Raw genomic sequence first — 27,649 nt, 5'->3', positions numbered from 1 at the left:
TTCTCTAAGCCTTGCTCCTCGTTTGCTTTGTTGTTTTAAAATATGCATGTCGCTCAGGAATGCAAGTCACGAGTCCAAACTTTGTGTCCAACCTCCCACATGAAATGATCCTTTTATAAGGAACCCGATATGTCTCAATCTGCACTTAACTGAGAGCCTTTGGGTAAGGGGAGCGTAGACTCGTCTTAAAAAAAACAGCACCAAGATTCCATCCAAAACCCCAGGCTTTTTTTTTATTTCACAGGGAAGAAATCTAGCACACATAATTAAAGGAAGCAGCGGCCAGAGGGGAATGTCTGCAAAAAGTAAGAGTTTTGTTTCTTTTGAGTTTGGATTTGGGCTATCATTAAGTATAAATGTATCAACACGTGGCATTTGCATCTCAATGATATTATATGTTTGTGTACGTGTGTGAGAGAGAGGTGGAAATTGCAAAAAGTGAAGAACAAATGATTTTGTTTAGCTGCATCGTCATATAACAGCTACTAAGTGAATTCAGAAGAATATATATATTTTCTTTAGAAGTATAAATTAATGTTGTAAACGGTTCTAGTACTCCAAAGAGTTTTATTTAATGAGAGAAGTCAAGAGGAGGGAGATGGAGGAATGCGTGTGCTGTTTTTAAGACCTGGCTTAGAGAATAGTAAAATAAATGAGAAGGAGAAAATGGGATAAGGGGAAAATGGGGAAGATTCACTTGAAGATCTGAGGGCCAAAGGAGATGGCCTCGACTGGAGTTTCTCTGTAGTCTTACTACAGCGAGTGTAAACAGAATGAAACCTTTAACAGTCAGTGGAAATGTCAGGAGATTCCTCCTTCTATACAGTCTGATCACCAACAGTGACGTCAACACATTTTTAAAGACATCCTCTACGGAGTGATGCATGTGGACATATCCATTTCAATAAATATGTAGAAGATTTCCTTCTTGCATACTCCACTCTGGGTCGGTAAGCAGAGATGTGGTTTGGGCCATGGTGTGATTGATGCGACCTTTTGTTTCATCTTCTCTCCCTTCACATGTGGAAAACTTAACCTGAGTATAGGATTTAATGTTGTCAGGGAGAGGTGGTGGGGGGAAAATCCTAACACCTGGGTTTTCTTCAATGGTGCCGGAGCAATTCAAGTACACAGCAGCCAGTCTATGTCTCTGGCTCCATGACCAACTCTCTCTTTAAATGTTATTTGAAAACATTCTGTTGCAATTATGCACCATGCTGAGCTCAATTTTATTAGTGGCTTATTTTAATGCAGTCGCATTGCTAAGTCAACAGCGCTTGTATTTAATAACGGTCTCTCGCTCCCTCTATAGATTAATACATATACACAACTAACTCTGACTCTGATCTGTCACCATCCAATCACTGACAGTGAATTAAAATATCAACCTGTTCACATTTTTTTCCAAGAAAGTACTTTCTTTTAATCCAACACTTTTTTCATTGCATTGTTTGCAATGATTACATATTGGGCTATGTCTAAATCTTGAAAAATAACACGTGATAGCGTTTCCATTGAGGAATCTATTTGAGCGCTGTAATAATTTCTCCCGAGGTAAAAGTGATAGTTCTGATTTACTTGCCAGTTCCTCTAAAGTTTCCTGTTTTTGCAGCGGCAATCGTTTAGTAAACAGTTTGCGCTGAGTGAAACATTTCCGACGCCAAACCGTAGGCACTGTGTAACCAGTCAAAGTATGATACGTGAAAAAAAAAATCAGCTTTCCTGCAATGACATGCGAGAGGTAGGTCTATTGTAAATGTGGAATCGCTTTAAAGGGAAGAGGAATTGATGAACTGGCACACGTAACGCTTAGTACATTCAGGACAGTTTTATGACATAAAGCTGGGACTCCTCATATCATTCTTTCGATTAAATATTGCGCGGAGCCCAGTCTTACTATATTGAAGCCATAACTAAGATAAGAGAGGACGAGAGGGAATTTTACATGTGTGAACTGCACCACAAGCGACAAATGTTCAAATGTGAATTTGTTTTAATTTAATTGCACAGGAGAACAGACAGGCGTGGAGCTGTGTGAATGATGTTGTGGCTAATATTCTTCTAATTTAGAATTTATTTACCTAATTTCCCAGCATGGCTCCTATTTTTCTTCATAATGGATGGCTAGATTGTTTTGTTAGATTTTTTTTCGCCTTCTCGTTTTAGCTGCAGTGTTACAGATTGAACGTGTAGCCAGCAATACATCATGATATAATCAGGCCCCCTCCCCCTTGCAAAAGGGGGACGCCGACTCTTACTAATTCCCCAATATGTCTACAATAAAAGCCGTACAGCCTTTGGTGAATTAGTAGCCTCAATGTTTCGCAGATGTGCCACTTAGACCAGAACTTGACCCTCTGATTCCCTCGTAAATAACCCACTATTAAATGTTCCCTTCAACATATATTTTCCTGCATATCCAAGCAAGTCCGTAAAAAATACAGAAAGAATGAAAAACAAACAGAAAATACCTTCAGCAGCTTGCTGGAAGCGAGACTGTTTAATATAATTGCACCAGGTAAGGATTCTTTGCCGGCCACATCCCACACTTTAATATATTTGGTTTATTGCTGATATTGAGTCAGCCATTTTTAATTTTAATTCATAGGGAGACTTGCTATGAAGCGAAGCAGCGACAGTCGATAAAAAATCCTGCAAGCCTGAGACTTGAACGCTCCAGGGAGGACATCACTAGCTTTTGGTAGCACTTTGTGGCCTACATACCGTTGCTATGATTACAAAAGCACCTCGTCTTCTTGTAAAAAGCCAAATCTTTAATCTGTGTAGCATGTTGCCTTAAAGCCAGCCCGGACTGAGGATTGCTTAGAGCGAGAATCAGTGAGCACTGTGCTTATGGGGAAGCTGGCAGGGTGGTGGTGGTGGCTGGGGGCGGGGGGGAGTGGGGCGAGGGGGAGAGGGAAGGAATAGCCCTTTTCTGAGTGACATGACCTCTCTGTTCAAAGGCCAAGCAAGAAATAAACGCTCCTAATCTGAATGGGGCGAATTTTTTTGCAGGTTTCAAACCCTTTCTTTTGAAATGGGATAAATTTAGAGTCAAGGAGCAATCTTTCTTACTCAACATCGCGGCATTTAAAGAGGTTCTAAGAACGTACTTGCAAAGGACGTTGTCTGTTTTGCATTTTTATGAAAATTAATTCTGTGTACGTTGACAAAATCATTAAAATTATGTTAGCAGACATCACGTGGGGTGTTCTAAGATCAGACTGGACACATGGTGGACAGAGACAGCAGGGGCATGCACGCTTTAAGACAGGGGGTCTTTATTAAGTTGGAGCATTTAGAGAAAGAAAAACGAATATCTTACAAAGCTCTCACTATACTACTGACAACAAAACCTGTCAGATCTTCGCTCTCTGTTACTAGAAAGGAGACAGTGTCCTCATGTGAACACCTTTCAAGGCATTATTTAGAAGCGTCTTTGTGAATACTCACTTTCTGAAAGGGAATCTTAAGTACAAAGGCGAGCTACGAAAATTCGCTCAAACTAAAGTTTATAAGAAAGTTTTATTCTCAGTTTAACCAGCCTTTGTGTTATCTCGGTTATTTAACTCCAGATCGCCACTTCCGAGTGTTCTTCCCATGTTTGGTAACGATTCCAATGCTGCACATATTTCAAATATTCTCCCTGTGGAGAACGAGGCAAAAAAAGGAGATAAAAAACATCCTGACGTTTCGCTGGTTATTCTTTCCTATTCATTCAGACAGTTGAGCTCGGTTTACTAATTGTTGCTCTGCGGATTATACATTAATGTCCCTTCGAACTTTGCACGTGATTGCTGTGTGAAAATTTAACTCACGCTTTCCATAACATTATAAAGACAGAACAAGGAAGGACAAAGGACAGTTTAATAAGCTATCACTGGACAGAAGGAATGTGGTGGCTTTTATAAGAAACAAGAGGAGGAGGGGGAGAAAACATTCAGGTGAAGATCAGTTTTTTTATGAACCACATCAAAGTAAGTTTGAAATCCCCTGCGTTCATCTCCACATAGATTTCGCAGGTGGGTATGTTTGATATATAGATGAGTGTTAAGGTAAGGCGTGCTGTCAGAATACACTCTTGCTTAAAGTGCAATAAGACACTGCAAAAATGGTCAACAGAGGCTAGCGTGCACCTTCAATTTAAGCTGCAATTTTTTATTCATCTCCTGTAGAATATTTAATTTGCAGACAGCCTAATATGGAAGTGCAAATATTACAGCACCGGCAGCACCAAGTTAACATCTTTTACTAAAAGGAACATTTCGACAGACGTTAAAGCAGTGTCTTTATATTGTTTGCAATTGAGCTCGCCTGTGTTGCCTTAACTTCTTTCTGTAGCACTCTACATTCATTTACCAACAATACTGAAACACTAATAAAACTGAAGGAGAAATCAAACAATTTCTGTAAAATAATTATTGACAGCTGTATTGCCACGTAATTATTCAGAGAACACTTTATAACATTCTGCAGGAATAAAGTTTAATGCCGCTGGCACCACGGCTCCTAACGTTTAATGCTACCAACTGATGTTGCTCCACAATCTGCATTCACTGTCTTATATAATATTGGTGTATGGTTATAGTGATATTGTCCATTGGCTGTTAGTCTGCTTCGAAATCTATGTGTATTTTGTGCATAAGACGTGACTTTTTTACAGTTCAGTTTGGATTTTTTTTAAAAAGTAATGCTTTAGATGAAGATTATTGTCATTGTCGCTATAAAATTGCCACAATTTTCAAAGTATTCTACTCAGCAAAACGTTGAGTCACATTCTCTCTGTGCTGTGACTTTGATGTGAGAAGAATCTAAGTAGATAGTTTAAAAGTGCTTGCTTCCATTGGATTCACACTTGGGATTTATCACGGGTGTTTGGTCACAATAATGTTACAATACGAATATACCCTTCCCGTAAATACCTGGAGGAAGCAAACAAAGATAATTGCCGTGGAACTGCGGTAATCAATGTTAAAACGAAGCTTTACGTAGACAGTATTTCTGAATTTTCTTTCGTTCTTTTGTTCGGTCGCCTTTTGCACATTTGAGAAATAAAAATTCAAGAAATGCACTCTTGACGGAGTTTGACGACTATTTAAATAAATTTAAATAGTTTGCTGGACATTATAGCGTCACATTTTTCACTGTGCAACTTTCGTGGAAATATTATTCCCACTAAATTAGACAAAAGTGGAAATCATTAACTCGTGCAAGTTATGGTCCCGTTTGTGTAAAATGTCTACTTTTTAAAAAATGAGCTGGAATAAACCATTGCATCTCTGTATAGTACAGAACAGAAGTGGGGCTCTAAGGGAATCTCGGATACATTGCTTCAGCTATGTCACTGTGCTGCTAACAACTTCAAGGTGAAATAATTATAATCCTCAAGCAAATAAAGCAGACAACGTTTGCAACGTTTTATGAACCGATGAGCTGTAATTCAGAGGAAATAGTCCTTTTTACAGATCACTGTTTCGTGAAAAGGTAATTTTGGAAATAAAACGTTTTACGTTTCTAGAGATACTTTAGTGTCAGTTAACTTTGTCTGAAGAGGACAGTGAGACAACGGAGAAAACAAAACGTTAGCAGGCTCGCGTTTCTTTATTTCAAATTGCATGCTACAAGACCAAAATCAACCATTTCGATTCGACTTTACCCCTACAAGCCAGAGGATTTCACGAAAAATAAATGTAAAAAGAAAAACAAAATGCGCATTAATTTCTGATTAGCCGGAAGAATAATTACTCTTTTTAAAATGAAAGCAAAATGTAAATGCTCTAAGTTTAAGATATGAATCATTTTCTCCATAGACTTTGTGTGCTACTTTAGTTCGGCTTACTACAACATTTGGCAAAAGATGATATAGCCACCTAACGGTTTTCTCCGTATGGTTTCATGAAAAGCTAGATCTAAATACTTGGAGTTGTTTTAGAACAATTTGGTTATATCCTCTCAGGCCATTGATGCGAGCAAAGATACAATTGCAAAATAATTGAATTACTATATTACAGAGAACAGTTACAAAGTACTTCTATTTAATAGGATACCAATCAGACTATCTCCGTGGACTTATGTTCAGTGTCGACATTTCATATCATTGCACGATATATTTTTAAGGATGTAAATTCTATTAATCACAGATCTCAGCAAAACATTCATTCAGCTTTCTAGTTAGTAGCATTAGATAGCAATGTGTAGCTCTTGCTCAAAATGTATTTCAACTTGAAAAAAATCACCTCATCGTAATTTGCATGTTTCAAAACATTATTCAAAATAAACTCATCAGCTGAATAAAAGTATTGATTCATTTTCTATATCAACCCTTAATATATCGTATACTGTTCATACCGATGATAGATAGAGAGATAGATAGAATAATAGATAGATACCAGGTTGGGCGCCTTAACATCGAAGTGTGTTACATAGTTAGATATTCATGGTTGATTCTTTGAAATATATTTATTTAAACATTTTATAAGAATGTTTGTCCTTGTGCATCCACTGATGATTCTTCGTGTCGTATTTCCATGGTTGTAGAGTGTTTGTCTAAATGTGCTTGCCCTGCTGTGATCTTCAGGGATTGTTCCCGCGGCCCCGGCGTTGCGATGTAGTTTCGGATCGTGTGGGCTAGATGGCGCTGTAATTCGCAAGCACAGCATTAGCCGCAGGAGTAGATGGAATCACTGTCTCACGCTTTAAGATTTATTTTAAACACTCATGCACACGTTCAACTATCCAGGTGTTTTCGATTTTAATACAATCACACAGCCCAGTTCATTACATCGCGTTTGCCCTCCCCGTCCCACCCTCAAACAAATTCACAGTTGATGTAGATCAGAACGTATTAGTGTTGTGGCCCAATTTTTCTTTAGCAGTATTAGATGTTGTACTGAAGAAAATCCGCGGCTGTAGGCATTTGAAACATTATTGGCCCACCTGCCTCACATTGGTTAAAACTATCTTAAACAATAAACACACTTACATATAAATCATGAGCATAGAATGCTATTGAAATAATACGGCTATATATAATACAGATCATTTTCACCTTCTGAACGTTTACCGGTCCAACTGTCCAATTCGTATCTCAAGCAACCGGCAACTTACTAGATAGCAACATTGTGGCAAAAGCCTGTGTGAGATCTGCGTGTTTGTTTATTGAGCGTTTAACCATGAGCTCAGTATATTTTTAAATGTACTAGAACTTTTTCGACTAAAAGTCAACTAACGCTGCCCAATCGAGCGCTAAATACAATATTTGCCTGCAATTGATAAACATGGAAGTAGCTTCCCGTACAGAAATGCATCAGATTTTGGCAAAAGTGATTTGCCAGGGGGTTTGCAGGAACTAATTGTGTTTATCGATCTGGCAGGAAAATTCGATTTGTAATATCAAACGAAGCTTTGAATAAAGATCGCAGAATTAGTCTTTTCGCGTCGGATGTTCACTTCAATATAAAAAGGGGTAAGCAAATAAATGGGAACGAGACTTAGTTTGAAGTAAATTTAAATCATATTCGAGGGTCCAAAAAAAGACCAACATCCACGTTAGCTGCTATTAACCAATGGTTTGAATATATAAGCAGTGGAGGGAGAAACTGTTTCATTTTTGCACACATTCAATCAAAGACATTGTTATTAAAACAGATTAGTCAGAATTTTGAAGTAAAAGTTCAATAAAGGTATGCTACTGTTTGTATCCTTTTGTATGGTTGATCCTTGTTTGTATCATTTGTAATTCAGTTGCGGCAGAAACGGGCGGCTTATACTGTTTCAATGAATTAGCAATCAATCTAACTTTCAAACTGTTTCGATCAATCTGTTTCATTGTGCTTGATAATTTAAATAGGTATTTTGTGCGAAATAATCGAATCCATTTGTCAAATATCATGTTTAAATTCAAAAGGTATCACCCGTTAGTTTGTACAAACATTTATGATTGGCAACCGAATATGTTAATACCACATTCTTTAAGCGAGCTGTTTTTTTTTGTGTGTGGCAATTTTGAGTTCCATTTCGAATTCTGCCCCTTGTTTGATACCGGGAACCGAAAACAACATAGAACGGCCGCAGTTGCGTTGTAACTAGATGGCACTGAAATCCGCAGTAAAGTGCGGGCAGAGCCGTCAGAGTAGTGGAATCGTGTTTGCAAATGTCACGGCTCGGCAGCCACGAAATGCAGCCTAAACTACGGTCAGTGCACACCTGCACACCAGGCCTTCCTCTCACAGAAACTGCCAACTGTCTGGTCAGCAAAGCAAACACAGGGTTAATTCGATTTGTTGGACGGTGAAATATCCTGTCAAGAACGCGAAGCGCTAAAATTATTGTTGGTTATAATTTTTGTATGTAACACATATCAGATACCCTAATTAATATTAGCAAAAAAAATTGACGAGACCCATTAATTCAATATAGATTTCTAATCCAACGTGGGAGTGAATGACAATCTCCTTTATTTGTTTTGCCAGTGCGAACGATGTGAACACAATTATTATCCTTAAATAAATGCATCCAATCTTCATTTTAAAAATTTAACGATGTAAATATATTATTTCTGTTACTTGCTTTCTCCCGCGCAAAATTAATTGACAATATGTCAATTGTTAAACTATTGATTTGATGAGATATGTCCAAAACTAAACGGCTCGTTCTGTTGATCACTGCGCAGAACTGAACTAAGTAGACGTGGGGTATTTTGTAAAAGTACTGAGCCGGAAAAGCGTTCGTAAGAAGTTTGGAAAAACTTCTGTTCAGACCGAATTATTCAGAATTTATGTAGTATAAAATCATAACAAAATTAACAACGAATGTTTGCGGTGAGTTCTAAAGTCATCCGAATGCAGCGGCGTTTGGTCAAATCTTACAATTATAATCAGAGGTTAAATTAGGTAAAGTTGCAATTAATAGGCATTATTAAGTTAACCGCTATAAAAATAATGTTATTCCGGGCAGCATCAGGAACGCCAAAATTAGTGTTCTGTTTATGAGGAGAATTTGCCTTCTAATTTAAACGTGGATTTTCTGTTTGAGATCAAACTATAATTTAAGATTGATGTTATCAGTTATTGAAATCCAGCCTGTTCCAATGCTTTATTGAAATCAGAGAATAGATAACAACCGTTGTGAAACATGATTATTAGACAACAACATGTTGGTAACTATTTCGGCCTATTCCATGCTAGATACGTACTTTACTGACGAGATAATATTAGCATGAAAATAAAACATAGTGTGTTTTTTTATAGCTGTAGAGAAGTGCGAGGTAAATTAATTATTTAGTTACTATATTTGTGAAGCTTTCAGTTTGATCAATTTAGAAATCACAATTCATTTATTAAGTATTGTTTTTCATAATTTCATTGGCTTTGAACGCGGGTCATATGCTTGGTAAAGATTTGAGATATGGTATTGATTTTCACGAAAGTATCACGGAAGCTTCTCTTTGTATAGCATCACCATATACTGGGTAGTTTGCTTTCACTAAATAGAAGCAAGTCCATCTTTGACGTTGACAAATGGTCTACTCAGAACTAAAGCTATTTAGGGATGACTTTGAAGGGTTGCAAGAGGAAAAGTGGCCAGGTGAAAAGGGTTTAACCAGGTTCAGTGGGCAGATGACAAGGCTGTCTCTAGTCAGAGTCCGTAAAGCAAAGTCTGAAGCTAATAGAAGAAAGGAACTTTGGTATTTGAAGTAGCTAATCACCGAGGAAATAAACAGAACTAACGTAGATGTTGAAAAATTAAATAAAAATCAATGCTTAAAACTCCTAAAGCCGGTGAAATGTTATCTCAGTGCTCAGGGTTTAACGTTTGTGGGATCAGGAGTAAAATACTGATGTGTTCACTGTGTAAGATGTAAATGTTTCAAACATTTTGACCAATTTCCAGTTTAAATAATGAATTCACTTCAAGACTGATATGAAATTATAGCAAACGCAATTCAACAGGTCACTATATAACATACACACCTGTATTATTGAAAATTAAGGTGGGATGCTATGCAATATGTTAGCATCTTCAATTTGTATGATTTAAAACATAGGCGAGGATAATTATGAGCATTTCATTTTTCGGGAAAGCAAAGCGCATTAACATGTTTGCATTTTACGTTTGAAAGCAAGTTACTGACGCTCCGGAAATGAAAGAAAACAACCAGAAGAGGCTGAAGATTGCCAAATTTTCTACGTAGGTTTTAAGTGATGGAGGAATTTGGGCAGTTTTGAAGAATCTAGGTAGCAATTGGAACGTAAGAGGAGAAACAGGCAAAGGGGAACACATTAGATATTTTCTATTTTATTTTTATTTTGTGAATGAATCTTGTTGGGTTGCTGTCAAGATGTGGATATTTAGCATGGGCTTGATACGGACGGTGACTCCAGAGGCTTATCTCCAGGGGGCTTTAATTAACAAGCTGTCGGGGCGCTGAAACTCCCATCAAACATTCCCTGCCCAAAAGCAAATCTGCTCACATCTTCCAGGTGTGATTCATTTCTGAATGAAGCAAGTTCACTGGCAGCAAAGTTTTATTTTAAAACTTTGTATAATAATTTCCAATAATACTCTCGCAGTCGTGATACATATTTTCAGTTCAAAGACTTTGATGGTATCTGAATGGGAGAAGTTGCCAACAGCAATAAAGCGCTTGGTTGCGATGGTTTTGGAAAATATAGTGAAGACTGAACGCCCAAGAAAGGAAATGAAAGCAGAAAATAAGAAATGTACCACCACGCAGACGATATAGAGTAGTCCAGGGAAGTAAAATACAGTGGACTGCAATAATGAAGGAGAAAAACGGAGAGAATTGAAACAAAGGCGTCAGGCGATAAGGATGGATGAGAAGTGAGATATGTCGCAGAATCAGACGACTTAAAACAAATAAAATGAACAGAATAAAAGAAACAGAAATGGTAGTAAAACTAAGGCTAAAACTCGTGAGAGCTACAAATTCAAGCAAGGCAAAGGGGCAGATTGTGGCGAAATACCCTGTTCAAGTATGAATGTATGTGAAGAACATGTAAATTATGCTGTACAGTACATATTAAACTTTAGGCAATTAATAAAGTTTAGGAATTGAAAATATTACTTGCTTCGGTCCCTCATTATCAGGCAAGGATGTGAAGACCTTGTTCCCATTTCCTCTCCCCCCCTCTCTTATTTGCCAAGAAATCTGCGAAAACTGCCGAATTCATGCAATGCGCTGTCCATGGTGCTACTCGTCCAACACACTGCCTGAGATCGCAATGACTGAATATTGTTTGACGAACATTCACCACTAATTCAAAACATGCACATCTCGATTTGTACTTGTTAATATTTCCACGCTCCAGCACCCCAAGGTTTTCTGTTTTCGAGAACTAATACAGATTAAAAAAAATACCGCCATTTACTTTTTAGATGGACGCAAACTGCTTGTGATGGCAATTTCTGCTCAAATAATACATTGCATCAGCGTTCTCAGTTGTGTTTTAGAATTTGACTTCCAAATCCCCTTCTTTTCACATTCGTTCATTTGTATGTGAAGATGTATTAACGTGTTAACTTTGATTTAAACCAGACTAATTACTTGTAGCAACACATTGCGGTTTGCACATTTTTACGAATGCAATACGATTTATATTTCACAGGTTACGTTCTATATAAATTCTGTAATATAACAGACAAAAAAAATACGAATGCAATGGATGGAACAAATAGAAAATAGCGCAGCTAATATTAATACAGATAACATACCAATTTCTGCACTACAGAAATTGATTTACTTCAACTTGTCTATTGAAAACAACAAAAAGTTGGCGCACGAAAAGTCCATGCGAAGCAAGATACCCTAGAACTAGAGATCGCTCTCACATATAATAATTGAACCACTTCGTGTAATTTCAGCACATATAGATGTAGAGAGTGCAATTTGGTGCTTTACTCGCCTATAGCATCAGTATGTTGTCTAATGTTAAATGTTTGAAGGTATTTTTCTTAAATCATTACTTGATACCTTGATCATCGCTCTAAATATGTGAGGAAATGCACTCATTGTGGAATGTCTCTATAAGCTGATGTTGGCTGTATAATTAAAACAATGCACATAAGCAGAGGTGACAATCATAAGGGAAAACTTAAAATTACATTCATTTGTGTTTCTACAAGTAATGTCCACTTCAAATGCACTAGAGCTTAGTAAAGTAAATCCAGTGATTAATAATATGGATGCAAGTAACCGGAGTTCATGAACAATGAAGTACAAGAGTCGAATGAAACCTTATTGAACTACGTAGCTCTGAATCTTCATCGCCTTCCATTGTTTTCGCATTAAATTTCCAAGGGTCATAACGACTACAAAAATACTCAGAGGTCTTTTTGTGCAGTCGTTGTGTACTTCTGATAAAGTTGCTTTACAAAATAAAAAAAAATCCCCAGTGGCTGAGTTTCAAGATTAGTTCTTTGAGGACAATAGCACCTGTGCACCAAAATTATATGGACTCGTGGGTGTTAAACTTATGTTTTATTCAGGGACATTGTGAGTTGAACAAGACGTCGATTTATTTAATTCTAGTTTGAAAGTTCAGGCCCAGTGGTCCGCAGGAAATCAATGAGTAGATCCAGAACTATTTCACGGAAGTTGGAATGAGTTGAGTTGCCATCAACCTTGACCCTGGAGGAGACGAGCGTTGGCTCATTTTCATTGTATTTGTAAGTTTGGTGTGAAATACTCTAAAGATAAGAGCAAATGCAACTTATTTTGCGAGAATTCAGCAAGATACCAGGTTGGAAAACGCTCGAGATTAAAACCATCATGACTGGCATGTGTGATACTTCGAAATCTACTTTAACGATTTGTTAATGTTTCGATCTATTTAATGGAATTAACAAGTTCGTGCAGAGCAAATCAAATACCTCGTGGAACTTTAACTCTGCTTTCAGCGTGCGGGAAAAACGACCTGAAAACAGAGCTAGTACAGTCGTAACAAACTAGAAGCTGTGCGGATATGTCTACGTACTGGCACCGAGACAAAAACTTCTCACCCAGATGGGAGCTGAGCCGGCTTATTGGGAAGAAAGAAGGTAGCAGTGGTGTCATGAAGCAAGTCTGGCCTTCAGTCGTGCAAAAGAAGAGCAAACACCTGAATTCTAGGAAAGATAAGACGGGATTTGGGCGGAGGAGAGGACAGAGAACGCTACTTTGCAGAAAACGTTTTTTTAAGGGACAGGTGACATGCTAGGACATTTTTTTCAATCCATCTGCACAGCAGCAAGTAACCAACAGATGTCCTTTGGCTGATACTGCAATGTTATATTCTATAATGCTCAAGATTTCCTCAGAACCAAAGAAATACATCACAGGAACATTTCTATCCAACATTGCGCAGTATCCTGTGTACGAATGTGAGTTTTCCCAATATAGATGTTAGCAATATCAAGGTTCTAAACAGATATGCTCCATTAAAGTAGGGCAATCAACCGTTTTTTAAAAATAGTTTCATATTGACAATATATTTCCTGTACAAGCGAGTATTTTGATACAGTACAGTACATCTTAGGATCTTTTCCATTTACAACATACAACAAGCGTAGCTCTTTTAAAAACGAACCTAAATTGGCCTGCTGCTGATATATGAATAAGACTGAGGGCAGCTGTTGATCAAATATTCACCGCGCATCAGTCAGGAATAAGGTGGATCAGGGTGGCCAAAATGGAAAGAGGGCATTTGAGCTGTTGATCAATTTCAGGACAAATATCCTGCTGAGTTATTCTGAAATATCGCCAAAATGTAAAATTTGAGCTCAGATACAAATTAAGTTTGCTATAAATGGGAGTTAAAAATACAGAAGTTCAGTGACACCTCAAAACCGTGTACACAGCTACTAGTCGTGGATGTAAAGAAAGACTATCAATAAACTGATACCAAACCAGAAGTAACGTACACGAACACTGGCAAACGATTTGAAAGTGTCAACATAAAGAAAGTCAGTGCTCTTGATACGTAGTTATAATAGTTTTATTTTAACAACTAATAGCGATAATTTTAGATATGGGGTGGGGAACAAAGTTTGGCAAATTCATAATTATTACGAATAATGTTTTGTACTTTACTTTTGTAATGCCACATCTTATTAATTTGAGAAGCCACAACATACATTTTCAGTCGTGGACCAGAAACAAGCAAGTTTAAAAATTGATAGAGACGTTTTATTTTAAGAAAAATTGCATATCTAAAATGGTATGTTTTAACATTTTCTCTATTTCAAAAGATAATTCTTTCAGAGTTGTAACAGAAAACAATAGGAACGATTGTGGTTTGTTGTACTCAATAGGGAGCATATGGAAAGAAAATATTCATTTGAAATTGAGACATTAGGCGAAGTATATAGTCAATATCAATTAATAATTTCGTAGTTTTATAAATAGTTAAACATGGTAGTAAACGAATATACTGTTAAAATTGCTATATAAATAACATTCTGAGATTGATTCGAAAATAAATATGGACATGAGCCTGGTGTATTAATTTACAGCTATTTTATTATAAAGTGCATATGCAGTTAAGATTAACCATCACATTGGCTTGTACGAAATGATACATGTAAAGAGATTGCATCTGGTTAGACCTGCTATTTTATTCTACGAATCGTATTTTACGGAACTACTTTGAAGTAATAGCAAAAGAACTGAAATCCCCACGTACATTTTAATCTCTATTATTACCGACTAATAGATTTCAGTTACTAAGAAGCGATGTAAAGGTTTCTACATCTCTTGAAGAGACACACATATTCTTTTTTTCTCTCCGAGAGACAGAAAAAAAACAAATCCCCAAGAAACTTTATAGAGCTTCTTAGATTTTCCTTAGCATACGTGATAAAACATTGATTGTTGCAGCTTGGTGACCCATGAAATTTGGAGGTTAGTTTTCACTTCAGACTATAGCATATAATTATGCAAATAAAGAGCTGTCACTGATCTAGTGAATAAACTCACAAACATGAAGAGTGCTAGCATCCAAAAAGGTTGAATCTTAAAGGTGAAGCTTTTGCCTCTAAACCTATGTTAAAATCGCAAGTTAATGTTAGTAGCAGTTAGACGTATTGGTATTGGAAGAACTATCAGAACTTCTAGTGTGCGCTTCAGTAGCGCCTGTCAATCAATTCGTTGAGCATTAAACTATATTTTTGTGTGTTTTAACTGTTCCGATTGTTTATTGGAGCGGATTCATCAGTGTTCTTCCAAAAAGAAAGCTCCATCTACAATCTGTTCACCATGTAATAATAATAACCTTGATAATATTTACGTCGGGGATTTTTCACCGGCACAAGACATGAGCGCGACCATCTTTTATTATCCTTCTTATTAAGGTAGCACAGAACTAACACAAATTCATTTTGAATTTTCCTCAACGATCATAAAGAAACTTTCAAGCCTTAACGACTTTCAGCAAGTGATATGGACATATGCATCATAACTTATTGGTGTTCAGAGTAACGAATGACATACAATTTATTACTCGAACATTATTCATAAACTAAACGCTGTATATGGATATCATCTGAATTTCAAGGTGTGCTGCACAATTTGTTAATCCGATATCATTCAAGAAGTTCATTTATATTAGCCATTAATTATTTGTTTTGCTTTGTTAGTACAGGGATAAAGATTTCAAAGAGGACGTTTCTTTCTGTGTCAATTTTTCGGTCACAATGTGTTTTATCTGGGTCTTTTTTGCGGCAAAGAAATGAACACCTGAGAACAGTTCAGCAGATGTCTACAGTAGAGCAACAGAACGAACTGCGACCTGTCCTTTGCAGATTTAGCTAGCATATTTATTATTTAGAACATTTTTAGAAAAAATGTTATCATTCATTATTGACAGTAATTTTACTCTAACAGGGCGGACATGATGCCTACCAGATTTGACCAGGCTGCTCATGCATCATGACAGGATGAGTTAAGATTATTACACAATGGAATTTCATAGTAGTATTGACTGGAAATACAAGCTTTTCAGAACATTTTTAGAGGGGCAGACCACTCATGCACGTATTCCAAATCATACATAAAGTAATGTGGAAAATATAGCTAAAAACTGTTAGCTATAAATTAATTCATATTCATATAGGTGATTGAACTCTGACATACTGCTTCAGGCCCATAGGTCATTGCATATTGATAAGGGTCAAAGCTTCTCCAATCTTGAAGCATGTTATACTGTTAGAGATCTGTGGGCGATGGAATTAATCCTAAACTGTTTCCTGCAATAATCAGTGCTTAATTTCGGCTATAGAGAAAGTAACATGGACATCTTTTATAGACCCATTAAAAACGTCAAGACTTATTTTTGCTCTCGATGGATGCTCCCATTTCTCACTAAGTCTTGCAGGACTGCGTCAAAAACTGACCCCCTGCTTAAATCCAAATGTTTAAGCATTTGTGTACAGTATATTTTCTTTATTTTCACCCTCATCAATTAAAAGCTTGTAATATTTGTGAGATTATGTCATTAAACAAAGCTTGTTAAAATAATTCTGGAATTTGACTCAGGTTGACGTGTGGGTAACCCAGGTTTCCTTGGGCGTGTCAAGTCCAGAAAAGCGAAAAAGCTCATCCATTTCATCTGACCCGTTATGGTGGTAGGAAATAAGTGGGCAAGATACTCGAGTGTATTTCAAAATTGAAAGTTTATGCTATTTATAGGTTATTAGAACATTACTTGCATTTAAGGCAAAACCAGGAATTCTGGACAAAAACACGACCCTTAAATACTGACCACAAAAAGCAACTAGCTCTCCCCAGTGTTGAATACGAGATAGTGATTTTATCATCTTTCATCGATGGACACATTAAGAATTCCTTCAAAGTACCACTATCGAAGAATATGAAACCTAAAATCTAATACACTTCGAAGTAAAAATTAACTTTGGCTCAATTTCCAATGGTTCAACTTTAATATTTCATGGAAACGAAGGAAACATTTCTTGCACTGCAAAATATAAAGGGAACTAACATGATATTTTCCTCTTTTTCCAGGGTAAAACGAAGAAATGACTCCAAGTCATTGCTCCCAGTGGCAACAAAAAAGACGAGGGATTACAAGTTTTGAAAACTAAAACAATCCAGACGCTGGGCGTTAAGAAATAATTGAGAGAAATGAACTTCCGTTTCAATAATCCCATCTGATGACGCTCTGTAAAAGTGCCAAACCCCTTTCATCCTGAGCCCAGATAACTGAATGTCCAGGTGATCTTACTGCTGCTTCCATCTTCCAGACTCATTCTCCATCCATGTGAAGTATGCCATACGATGGGCTGGTTAGTTTACTGGCTGTCACAAAGACTCGAAAGGTAACTAATTGGAAGGCAAAATTAAGAAGCCGCTCTTTTTAACACTTGTGTGAATATTGGCATCCTGTCTGCTACCCATGATGACAAACTTTGCTCAGGCCCAGGAAATAACCTGACAGTATGAATTATCCCAACCAACTCACCAAACCAAGGTTCAACAAATGTCTCTACTCCGAAGACCTACTCACTTTCTTAAACCACTTTCCTAGTTGTTCCAATTGAGGATTAAGGAAAATCACACCTTATCATTGTTAAAATGTTTCGGGATTTTGTTGGAAGGATTATGATTTCAAGCACACTTTGAATTTCAGAGTATATCTTGGTTAGAAACGAAAATTATTATTATTCTGCAGTGATCCTAACCACTTGAAGTGGTTATATACAGTGTTCACTCTCACTTGTTATCTTAGAAGTAATTATCTTAGTTTCCATGTTATCTTAGTTTCCATGATTTCGAATGTTCTATTCAAGAATTGAGCCATGTCTCACATCAACCAATTACTCAGTTTTCTGATCGAAAGTTTTTTTTTAAACTACATGGACATCACTGACATCAAAGACACTGAAACTAAAGGGAGAATAAACCTTTATTAGGACATTGTCATTGGAAAGTAAAATGCTTTAAAATCTGTGTCATCGATACAGCTTGATAAAATGCAGAGTTTGAGTTTTGCGACGAAGAATGCAACTTTTCATTTCAGTGCCTCAGTTTCATAAGATGGATTTCAAAACTATCACAAATAAAAATCACAGCTCCGCTTTAAAGCTTTTTGGTTTGAAAATTCATTTTCCTTTACATTTCCCCCCATTGCCCTGGTTCACAATTGCATGGAAAGCTCCTATTCACTTAGAGCTGTCAGTCATCCTCAGCCTTCAGCGTGTCGAGGTGATTTCTTTCCTTTATGATAGTTTTCAAAAGTAAGCCTGTAATATTTCAAAATCTGACTAATTACATTTGCGATTACAAATAGAAGCGCAACGTTTGGCGCTCACTATGAAAGGGGCCCGACAGTGAAACGGATTTTTAAAATGTAACTATTACATTCTTCATTGCTTTAAAAAAAATCAAGTCTTACAAGTATTTGGCTAAAAATTATATTACAGGTTACAATTTTCTCTCAGTTTTGCCTTGATGATTAGAATGCAAATCAATTGAAATCTAAAAATTTTATTGACCATTCCTGCATTTCCAGGACGAATATATAAGAAGCTTTTTTTGTTATATTTGGAGATATATTGATGAGTCAACACTGTCAATTAAAATGCTCGATTTGGGGTTAGCATAGTTCATTTTGCAATTTTCACACTTAAACTCTATGCACATCTAAAGAATGGCGTGATAAAGCACACGTTCTGCAGGGACCAGTGTCATTTTGCAGAAAGTGCTGGAAATGTCAAATGACTTTAAACTCCAATCAAACCTCCAGCTGGAAACCACCTATCCTGCTTCTATGGGACTGAGCTGTACATGCGCAAAAGGAGCGAGCACAAGCATCCCCTGGGCCCTTTTGCATATTCACATAACCTAATCGAGCTTTCCAGCCATTCTGAGTACTGGTAGCATTATAAACTCGAACAAATCACTTGAATTAATCATTTAGTATGCTGCTTTGCACAAATTCGTATTTTTCAAACTTTATATTGGTAAATATTTAATCAAAGGCGCAGGTCTTAATTCTTGTGTAGTATTTTAGTGGTCCTTCTGATTTACATTTACGCAATAACAGGAATTTGAATATTCTAAATACTCTACTCTGTTTTGTATTAGGTCATGTTCTAAAGCATGACGAAAGTCCCAATTTACTAATGATTAAACAATATAATGAGTAATTACTCCAAGGATTTTTGAAAGCATGTCCTAAAACATACTTCACATTACTCAAGCTATACCATTCTTGCGTCCTAGATTTTAGCAGAATCCCTGAGCTATTCCATAGCCAACGAATCACTTCTCTTGAGTAATAACAAGCTAACTGTAAATCTGTAAAACGAACTTCCACATAGGATGATCGAGCAGGACCTAACTAATGTTAACATTAACATTTTTCTCGTATTTTGCAATTTGAAGTATCACTTCCTTTCATTGTATTTTCACAATTATTGTGATATTTGAGGAATTAAAATTGCTTTCTAATTGTTACAAAAGTGGGAATTATTTAAAATGGACAATGAAATATTATTTAAAACAAGGATAACAATGCACATTTCATATGAATTCAAGGAACTAATATGTATTTTGAATTAAAAAGCTTAAGTGCTTTTAAAATAAATTGTTTAGAAACTAACTAAAATCAAGACATTATAAAGGTTCAAACATTATAGAAAGAAAATATTTTCAAGGATCTTTCAACTATTTGTTATGTGTTTTTAAATGCTTTAAGAAAACAATGTCATGATTGCACTGTAATTGTACTGCCCAATCTTCAATCTGGTTTTAAAAACTCAGCTGGTCATTTCTGGGGATTAGCACACATATATTGATCATATCACATTTTGGGTACATACCTTCTGATTAATGTCTTTATTTAATTTTGTTTTTAAAAAAGATGGCTATGGTTTGTTGGCCAACAGACACAAATTTACAATGAATCAAATTTACTCAACATATCTTTAAACATCCTCCAGCTTTAAAAAATACTGTCGGTTTATCTTGTAAAACAAACATATAATACAATAATACAAAGCTATTTTTTAAGCAGTTACAAAAAGTGACAGCTGGTATCACCAAAAACAACTGTCATCTTTAGCGACTTAAATGCATTTGAAGTCCCTTGAAAATTATGACAAGACTTGAGTATGTGAAAGGAAATTGTTGACTGACTGTGATTCTCGCCTATTTTAAAAGCTGCTGTATATAGGGCGACAAAAGAAAGGCTGTCTTTTTAATGAAGAATAGTTGGCAGGCGTTAGGACATAGGGGAAGCCAGTAGCCCCATGGCATTAGCTTAACGCAGGGCTGTGTCAGGGCAATTAGAGCCGCTCTGTGTTGCACTGTGCAGAACTGCTGTCACTCTTGATCTGCACACCGATCGGTGGCACCAAATCTGAGCTCGGGACCACAGGAAACACAACCGGCAGACCCATATTGCTTTGACAGTTGCGCTCATCTAGAAATAATGCAAAATGCTATTCAGATGTATACACCATGACCCTTTGCTCCAAGAAGAAAACAATCTAATGAGGGACTGAGGTACTGCTAGCGCAGAAATAAAACAGAAATATGACATTTTGCTTCATAATTCTTCACTTTTCTTTCGATGGGAGCTTCTTGTTGTCACCGTTGACTTAGATTTTGCTTCAGTGTTCTGTGCCTCTAAAGCTTGAGTAAAATACTTGAAAATAGAGTTAAAACTCTTCCAAGAAGTTAGTTCATGTCGTTCTGTACCTAGAAAGGGTATAAAAAAATTACAATTAACAGTCGTAGCATGTGTGTAATGCCAAAAGTTCATAGAGAAAATCTCTTTCCAATTAAATGGTTACTTTTGGTGTTTTGAATATGAATCAACCCATCCATGAGGCCATAATATTAACAGATTGATAACATACATGTGACTAGCAGTGACTTTTTAATAAAAAGAATATCTTTACTTGTAGCTTATCTAAAATATACATTTTTAGTAAAAGACAGCAAATCTAAAAACCTGAAATTCTGTTTAGTGAGAAATATTCGTATTTAAATATGTTGGTACTCAGATAAACACATTTCTAAAATTAGTTCGACATTAGTAATGTGAAAACCCAAAAGCTATTGAAAAATAGGACAACAAAGTTCCCAAAATTGAAATGGCCTTGAAAGATGGCATAACCATAAGGCTAATTCAGGATATACAAAATGGAGGAGCTTTTGGTCACAAGGACTGAACACAAGCTAATCCAAACTGTAACAACTTACTTCATGAACAGTGTCATTGTATAATATCAAATTGCTCCTGTGGCATTCGTAGAGCTGAAATTCTGCAAGGGTATATAGAATGTTGTGGAGAGAGAGGGACCACTGAAATCCACACAATTTCAGTCCACCTGTCTCACAAGATCACACAGATCATTTGATACAGGAACCTTTTGTATGAATAATTTATTTTACAGTTGACTCCAAGTACATTATTTAAGCAGAACTGCATCATAAGTAAAGAATTCCAATTTGACAAACCACATCCTATTCAGTCTCATTGTGTTGAATTCTTGATCCAAGAATAGTTGTGAATTACAAAATCCTGATCCGAGCGTACAATGTCCTGTAATTATCTGCTTTTAATGCGCTTCACATGAAATTTGGCCAATCCATTGTCAAGTTTCGTCCAGAGACAGAAGCACATTCTCAAAGTCTAATTACTTTTGTGTAAAACAAAAGATTTTGTTAACTGTTTTCTGTTTTGTTTATGGTGAATTACCAAATGAATACTTAAATGGGTTGTGGCACAAAGATTAGCAAATTGACTACTTTTATCTGTGGTTTACAGAAATCCTGATCCAAGCATAATCCTGATGCAAGTGTAATATATACAGGCAAACTAGTTATGTGGTTATATGGATTCAACTGCAATTTTAAAAACAAATCAGTCTGTGCATTAATTTTACAGCGCAGGAAGAGCCCGGGCACTCCTAGAGGAAAAGGTGCAACTTCATGTAATTAAAAAGAGAATGGTAAAAAAAAACATAAATCTTTATTTAAAAGGAAGTGCAATTTTAGAAAGTTTAAAGACTATAGCTGAGATCAGAAAGTAGATTATCATTTTGCCCAGTAGCAAACGGAGAGTGCTACTTTTTCTCAACTGAAATGTTTACATGCAGGTGAGGCAAAGCAGGCTGGTAGAGACAGACACCGCTATAAACTATCACTGTTCATACATCAGTACTCACAAGAAGGCAGGTCTCAATCTGTTACTGTATTCGCATAATTTTGAAATAAAAAAAGGTCATTTTTAAATTTGGTCCCACTGTAGTCTTCAACCATTTAATAGATAGACAGCAAAAATGCTGAAATAGAGCCATACCACTCTTTTAAAGGATGACTAGCTGTCACCTGAATGGTAACAATTCAGATTCATAGGAACAGTCTTCATTTGTGATTAACTATTCCAGATAATGAAATGCCTTTCTCACTCAAATAAACCGCTTGATGTAAAATAGTTTTCAGTCTTAAGGTCAACCATCTGTAAGCTGTAACAGTGACTGACATGCCAGGCTTGGTTCGTAACAAAGTATGCTATTCTATCAATTAAGGCCATTCATGACTAGGCCAAAGCTGTGTGATGTGGGTCAGTTCTTTTGAACATAATCTGGACTAACATTTCAGGACTGGCTTGGAAAAATGCAGCACAACTGTCAGTTAATAGCAGCAAGTGATTTTATCTATCGCTTACAGGTGTGACACAAGATGCACATGTGTGGGACTCTGCTTGAAGAATCAAAGCAAGATTCTCATGTAATTCAGTCTCCATTATCAGTTTACTAGTCTGTTCTAGGTTTATTCAATAGTTTGCTGAACCAAACACAGACCACATGTCACTGGTAATTATGAAACAAAAATGTGCATGTCACATCAAGGAAGAAAGAACAGGAAAGATGTAGTTTAAAGCTGGCAAGCATATGATATTTAAAGGCGATTTCAATGGCACACGTGACAATTACACAAATCTTAGTACAATAGAAGTGTCAGAGATCACTGCAACAATAATTCACTGAAGTTAACTAGCAAGGCACAAGCAATACATCTGGACACATTTAAGCAATACCACCATGACAAGTCTGTGAATCGAAGTGGTATGGTCATGTAACACTTGGAGTATCAACATACAGTACAATATAGTCACTAATAACAATCTGAATCCTCAATTTACTGAGCTTCCAACCTCAACCTCATTTATGTGAAGAATGGACAATCAGAGGCTGTGTAGTGCCCACCCAGCAATGAGAAACAGGGAAATTAGAAGCAAAAGCCCTTGGTCATTTTCACAGGCTATTTTGTGGCCAGCTCAAGTGACACGTGCAGGGGTTTATGGACCCTGCTAGACTTTTGGCTGCATTGACGTGTGGCCCAGGAAACCCCAAAAGAAGAGAAGCCGGAAAATATTTTTAAAATACGTGGAAATTTAATGTCAGAAGCAAGCGAAGATTGATTCATTTGTTGAACGTGCATAAATCTCTCATATAAGGAAGTGCATTACAAAAAATAAACTAGGTGCTGAGTTACTGCCATACTAAATTAAGATAATATTTAGAGAAGCGGAAAAAAGGCAGCTGTATTGGTTGGCTAAGTATGCTGAAAGATAAACAATTCAATACCAGACTTTTAATTCTGTTCATAGATCACTGTATGTGCAGTAGTAAATAAAATACAACAGACCTATTAGTTTTGGATCATTAATGCTTTTGATGAACATATCACATACATTACAATAAAATATCATTGTAATCAACTGCACCCGATCACTCCATCGATTTAAGGTAATGATGTCAAAATCATTAATTCTTCATTGTGAATCCTAATGCATCAATAACGGAGAACACACAGAGCTGGCATCCGGACAGAAAGCCTGATGTAAAACTGATTGAACCCATCACATATTTCGAAACATATTGATCTTAGACATAACATTTTCAAAAAACAAATCCAGGAGAAATTTCATGACAATTTATCTCATACGAAATTCGGATGATCATAGAAAAGCATTTTATAATATATTTGTGTTTTCAGTAACATGTAAAACTCAGATTAGATTAGTTCCTGCTATTTTCTACATTTTTTCACAAAAACCTCTGTTTTCTCACAGGTTGAGAGAGTTAACAAAATACACACCAGCTCTTAATTTTAGCTACTAAAATCAGAAAAATAATTACCTTAAAACATTGACATAGATGACAATGATTAAGTTTTTATTCCAAATTCAAAGCCATTTTGATTTGAAACAGATTTCAAATCTAACCATGTGACAGTGCAACGATATTCATGTATTTTCCAGTGCTTCAGCTCTCTTACAGTTTTTTCAAATATTTCATTAATTTTCAATAATATGCACTATCCTCTTAAAATCCTTCTGTGCATTTCTAATGTTGACTATTTGAAGACACTAAAACAAATGTCTTGTACCACAGAACATTTCCTTTTTATCATATATTTATTGAATATATTTGCATGTTGTTATCTTGTTATATTTTATCCAGTGTAAAAATGTAACTGAAGCCCTTGAAAGGTTGATCACTAAAATCTGAAATCATTACCATCTGTCCAGAAAAATTTAATGTAACAAGAGTTTACTACTTTCTAGTAGTTCCCCTTATGCTTCTGGAGATCGCTGTGGTAGACTAATAGAAGTTACCAGACTGTGAAAATAAATTAGACAATATTTTTGCTAGACATGATGAAACATGATGGCTTAAAATAAGAATTTACACTTTAACGGTAGTCACCATTAAAAAGAGTGATCAATAACAAGTTTAAGTTTAGTTGTGTTAAGGTTGCTCACCTAATTACGACAGTATTATTTCAGTTCTCATTTCAACAAAAATTAGTTTAGCTCATTCATTTTAAACAATACCAGTCTGAAAACTTTATAATTTATTAGAACATAAAAATACACATTATTGTTGTAAACAACTCATAGTAGGTGATGTTTCATTTTAAAAGTTAATTCTAATGTATTACATTGTTGTGGTATTTTCTTGTGGAAGGATAGAATTGGCTGAAACAATTTCTGTGATACCGACTGTGTGGGTTCAATCGGCACAGAAAGAAACCTTTGTTTGCTATAAATTTTCCCCTTTTCAAGTCACCCACCCTCAGGGTTACATTTTTTTTATGACTTTATTGCTCTACAAACGTCTATACACTGATGGTGCATGTGTTGACCTTCTGTTTATTAGATTGACCTCTTGCTAGCCTGTATTAATGAATAATACTGATAGAAAATAAAAAGAGGGAAAACCAACAAGCGCTCTAGGATTTACGGACACTAGTGGTCACTGCCTTCAGTCAACTTCATAGAATCAAAATCTTCCAATTAATACCCCCAATCTAATATCTCTTACCCCTTCTAATCTTAGAACAATAAACATTCTATAACTTACATATCTCAGATAAGTTATTTATAATTTATAATCCAATTTGAAGCTTTTTTCGATTTTTTTGCAGGGCAGTGTAATCGATGGTTTCTCCAGCCTTCACAAGTCTGCAGTGGCGTGGTACTCCAAACCATCACACAGTTTCAAGTAGAGCAAGACACAACCACATGCAGCAGAGTTGCAAATTAATAAAGTCTGCCAACAGGTCTGGAGTATGCTAGGTACACTCACATAAATTAAATGGACTCACTTGCTTTAAAAACAATGATGTGCAGAATGTATTTGGTTGGATCAGTATCGTGTAAAATTTGAAAATAACAAAATAAGATTCCTCAGTGTGAAGATAATTTCTGCTTATAGCTGATTTAATAAAAAATATATCACTTACTTTGTTGATGTTGGGTATTTGTGAATATTATGTTTCTAATTATTCTTATTGAATTGTTAATAGCATCTTTAATGATGAAAGATTCTGCCTAATTTGAGTTTTATCCAAATCATTGACACATTCATTTTTATATTTAGTTATCAAGGCAAGACTTCCATAATTCCATCAGCAAATGTCAAACAATCACCTACTCATCCTACTAATATGCATTTTATCACCAGAAGAACAAAAGTAATTTCACAAAAAAGAACAATTTGTGCTTTTCTGGGCGACAGATTCTAATTATGCTTCATCTTCATTTATTTACATATGAGTGCAGTTTATAGTAAGGGAGAAACACTCCTAGCCTGGGGCCACATCTTTTCCAACAAAATGCAAGTGATTCAAAACATTATCACAAATATTTTGACACTAAACTACTGACTATGTTGCAAAACAATTTGCTAAAACGCTTTAAACATTAAAATGTAAGTAATTTAATTGTGTACCCACAGCAAATGTCAATCCCAAAATCATAAATGTAAATTGCTAAAAAATTGAAATACTTACACAGTATTTTGTTCAAAATTAAAATAGAGACATTCACTCATTTGAAACAAATGAAAAATACTGCATTAAAATGCTGGGTAGAGGAATTTCATAGGGATACATTGAATAATGTTAACTTAACAGAAACTTGTGGACTTCAATTGTAGTATTGCCACAGGTATGAGTATAGAGTTCTGAGAAGAGTGACAGCTTATTATGGCAATTTGGATTGTCTAAAACAATAGCTTGTAGCAAACTGTCCATAAGCTTAAATATGTGATAAATGGGAACTGCAGATGCTGGAGAATCCAAGATAATAAAGTGTGAGGCTGAATGAACACAGCAGGCCCAGCAGCATCTCAGGAGCACAAAAACTGACATTTCCGGCCTAGACCCTTCATCAGAGAGCATCCTCTCTGATGAAGGGTCTAGGCCCGAAATGTCAGCTTTTGTGCTCCTGAGATGCTGCTGGGCCTGCTGTGTTCATCCAGCCTCACAGTTTATTATAAGCTTAAATATGTTGAGTGCAACTATGGCATGATCAATGTTAGCCTGTTATCAGCTACTGTTCTAAATTCAGATCTGCTGAAAGAGAATGGCCCTTCTGGCTAAAGACATAGGATTAATCTGAATGGGAGCAATGGCTACTGCTGGGATTGCAACGAACCTCCTAAAGAAAAGGAGGCAACAGCTCAGAGGAAGGTAATTCCAGAACTAAAATATATTTGAAGGTATTTCTGTTGAAAGAAAGGTCTTGGAATACAGCGAGAAGGGAAATAATTTGGGATGGGTTCTGAAAAAAAAGTATGCTTGCTGGATGCAATGAATTCTCACTGTTCCTAAAACATGAAAATGGGTCATTTTAGGCTGATTATCCACATGCAAACAATGGAAAGATGTGTAATATGCCAGTTATACATTCCTGAACTTGTGGGTGCTGTGCTGTGTTTTGCACTGATTAATTTCCTTGTTGTTTTAATGCCCATGACACACACAGTTGGTGGGTGAAATACTTTGTCAGCAATGCGCATTTATAGAGTTGGCAATTGATACTGAATTCAATTCTAAATAAATTGTTTATTTTCTGAGTATCAGAAAAATACAACGATTTTGATTTATTCATGGATATGTCAGTCATTTTAGGTTCAGGAAGAGGACAAATGAAGGTGCCTGAAGTGACTGACAATTTCTATTCATGTCTTCCACTGCAAACACCTTTATATAACCTTTCTGATCTTGCATTGTCGTTATTGCCGCAATTCATTTAGAATGGATCTGTGGCTGACTGTTTGCAATGGAGAAGATGTTGCTATGCAAAACTGAAATCAATGCATGGCAGCA

General features: G+C 36.1%; 1 protein-coding gene and 1 long non-coding RNA gene across 10 annotated transcripts in view; one reads left to right on the top strand and one right to left on the bottom strand.

Moving 5' to 3' along the window:
• The first annotated feature begins 134 nt into the window (after positions 1 to 134).
• LOC125450771 (uncharacterized) lies at positions 135 to 25,786 on the top strand. 3 transcript variants are annotated; one of them, XR_007247146.1, is made up of 3 exons: positions 135 to 305; positions 17,018 to 17,331; positions 25,463 to 25,786. It is a non-coding gene; the product is annotated as an uncharacterized LOC125450771 (long non-coding RNA). The 3 variants fall into 3 exon arrangements; XR_007247148.2 differs by lacking the exon at positions 135 to 305 and adding an exon at positions 3,724 to 4,022; XR_007247147.2 differs by lacking the exon at positions 135 to 305 and adding an exon at positions 3,729 to 3,944.
• The window catches only part of fam172a (family with sequence similarity 172 member A), a 534,183-nt gene continuing 524,433 nt past the window's right edge, over positions 17,900 to 27,649 (bottom strand). For 5 of the 7 annotated variants that reach the window (XM_048526906.2, XM_059644752.1, XM_048526905.1 and 2 more), the window contains one exon: positions 17,900 to 20,716. In XM_048526906.2, coding sequence (XP_048382863.1) covers positions 20,565 to 20,716 — 152 coding nt within the window. In that variant the 3' untranslated portion in view covers positions 17,900 to 20,564. The remainder of the gene's footprint in view (positions 20,717 to 27,649) is intronic. The other 2 variants (XM_048526910.2, XM_048526911.2) reach the window with 2 other exon arrangements.

The sequence above is a fragment of the Stegostoma tigrinum genome, chromosome 3, assembly GCF_030684315.1.
Source record: "Stegostoma tigrinum isolate sSteTig4 chromosome 3, sSteTig4.hap1, whole genome shotgun sequence".
Lineage (NCBI taxonomy): Eukaryota > Metazoa > Chordata > Chondrichthyes > Orectolobiformes > Stegostomatidae > Stegostoma > Stegostoma tigrinum.
The sequence above is the reverse complement of the archived record's forward strand: the minus strand, read 5'-3'. Positions and strand labels throughout refer to the sequence as shown.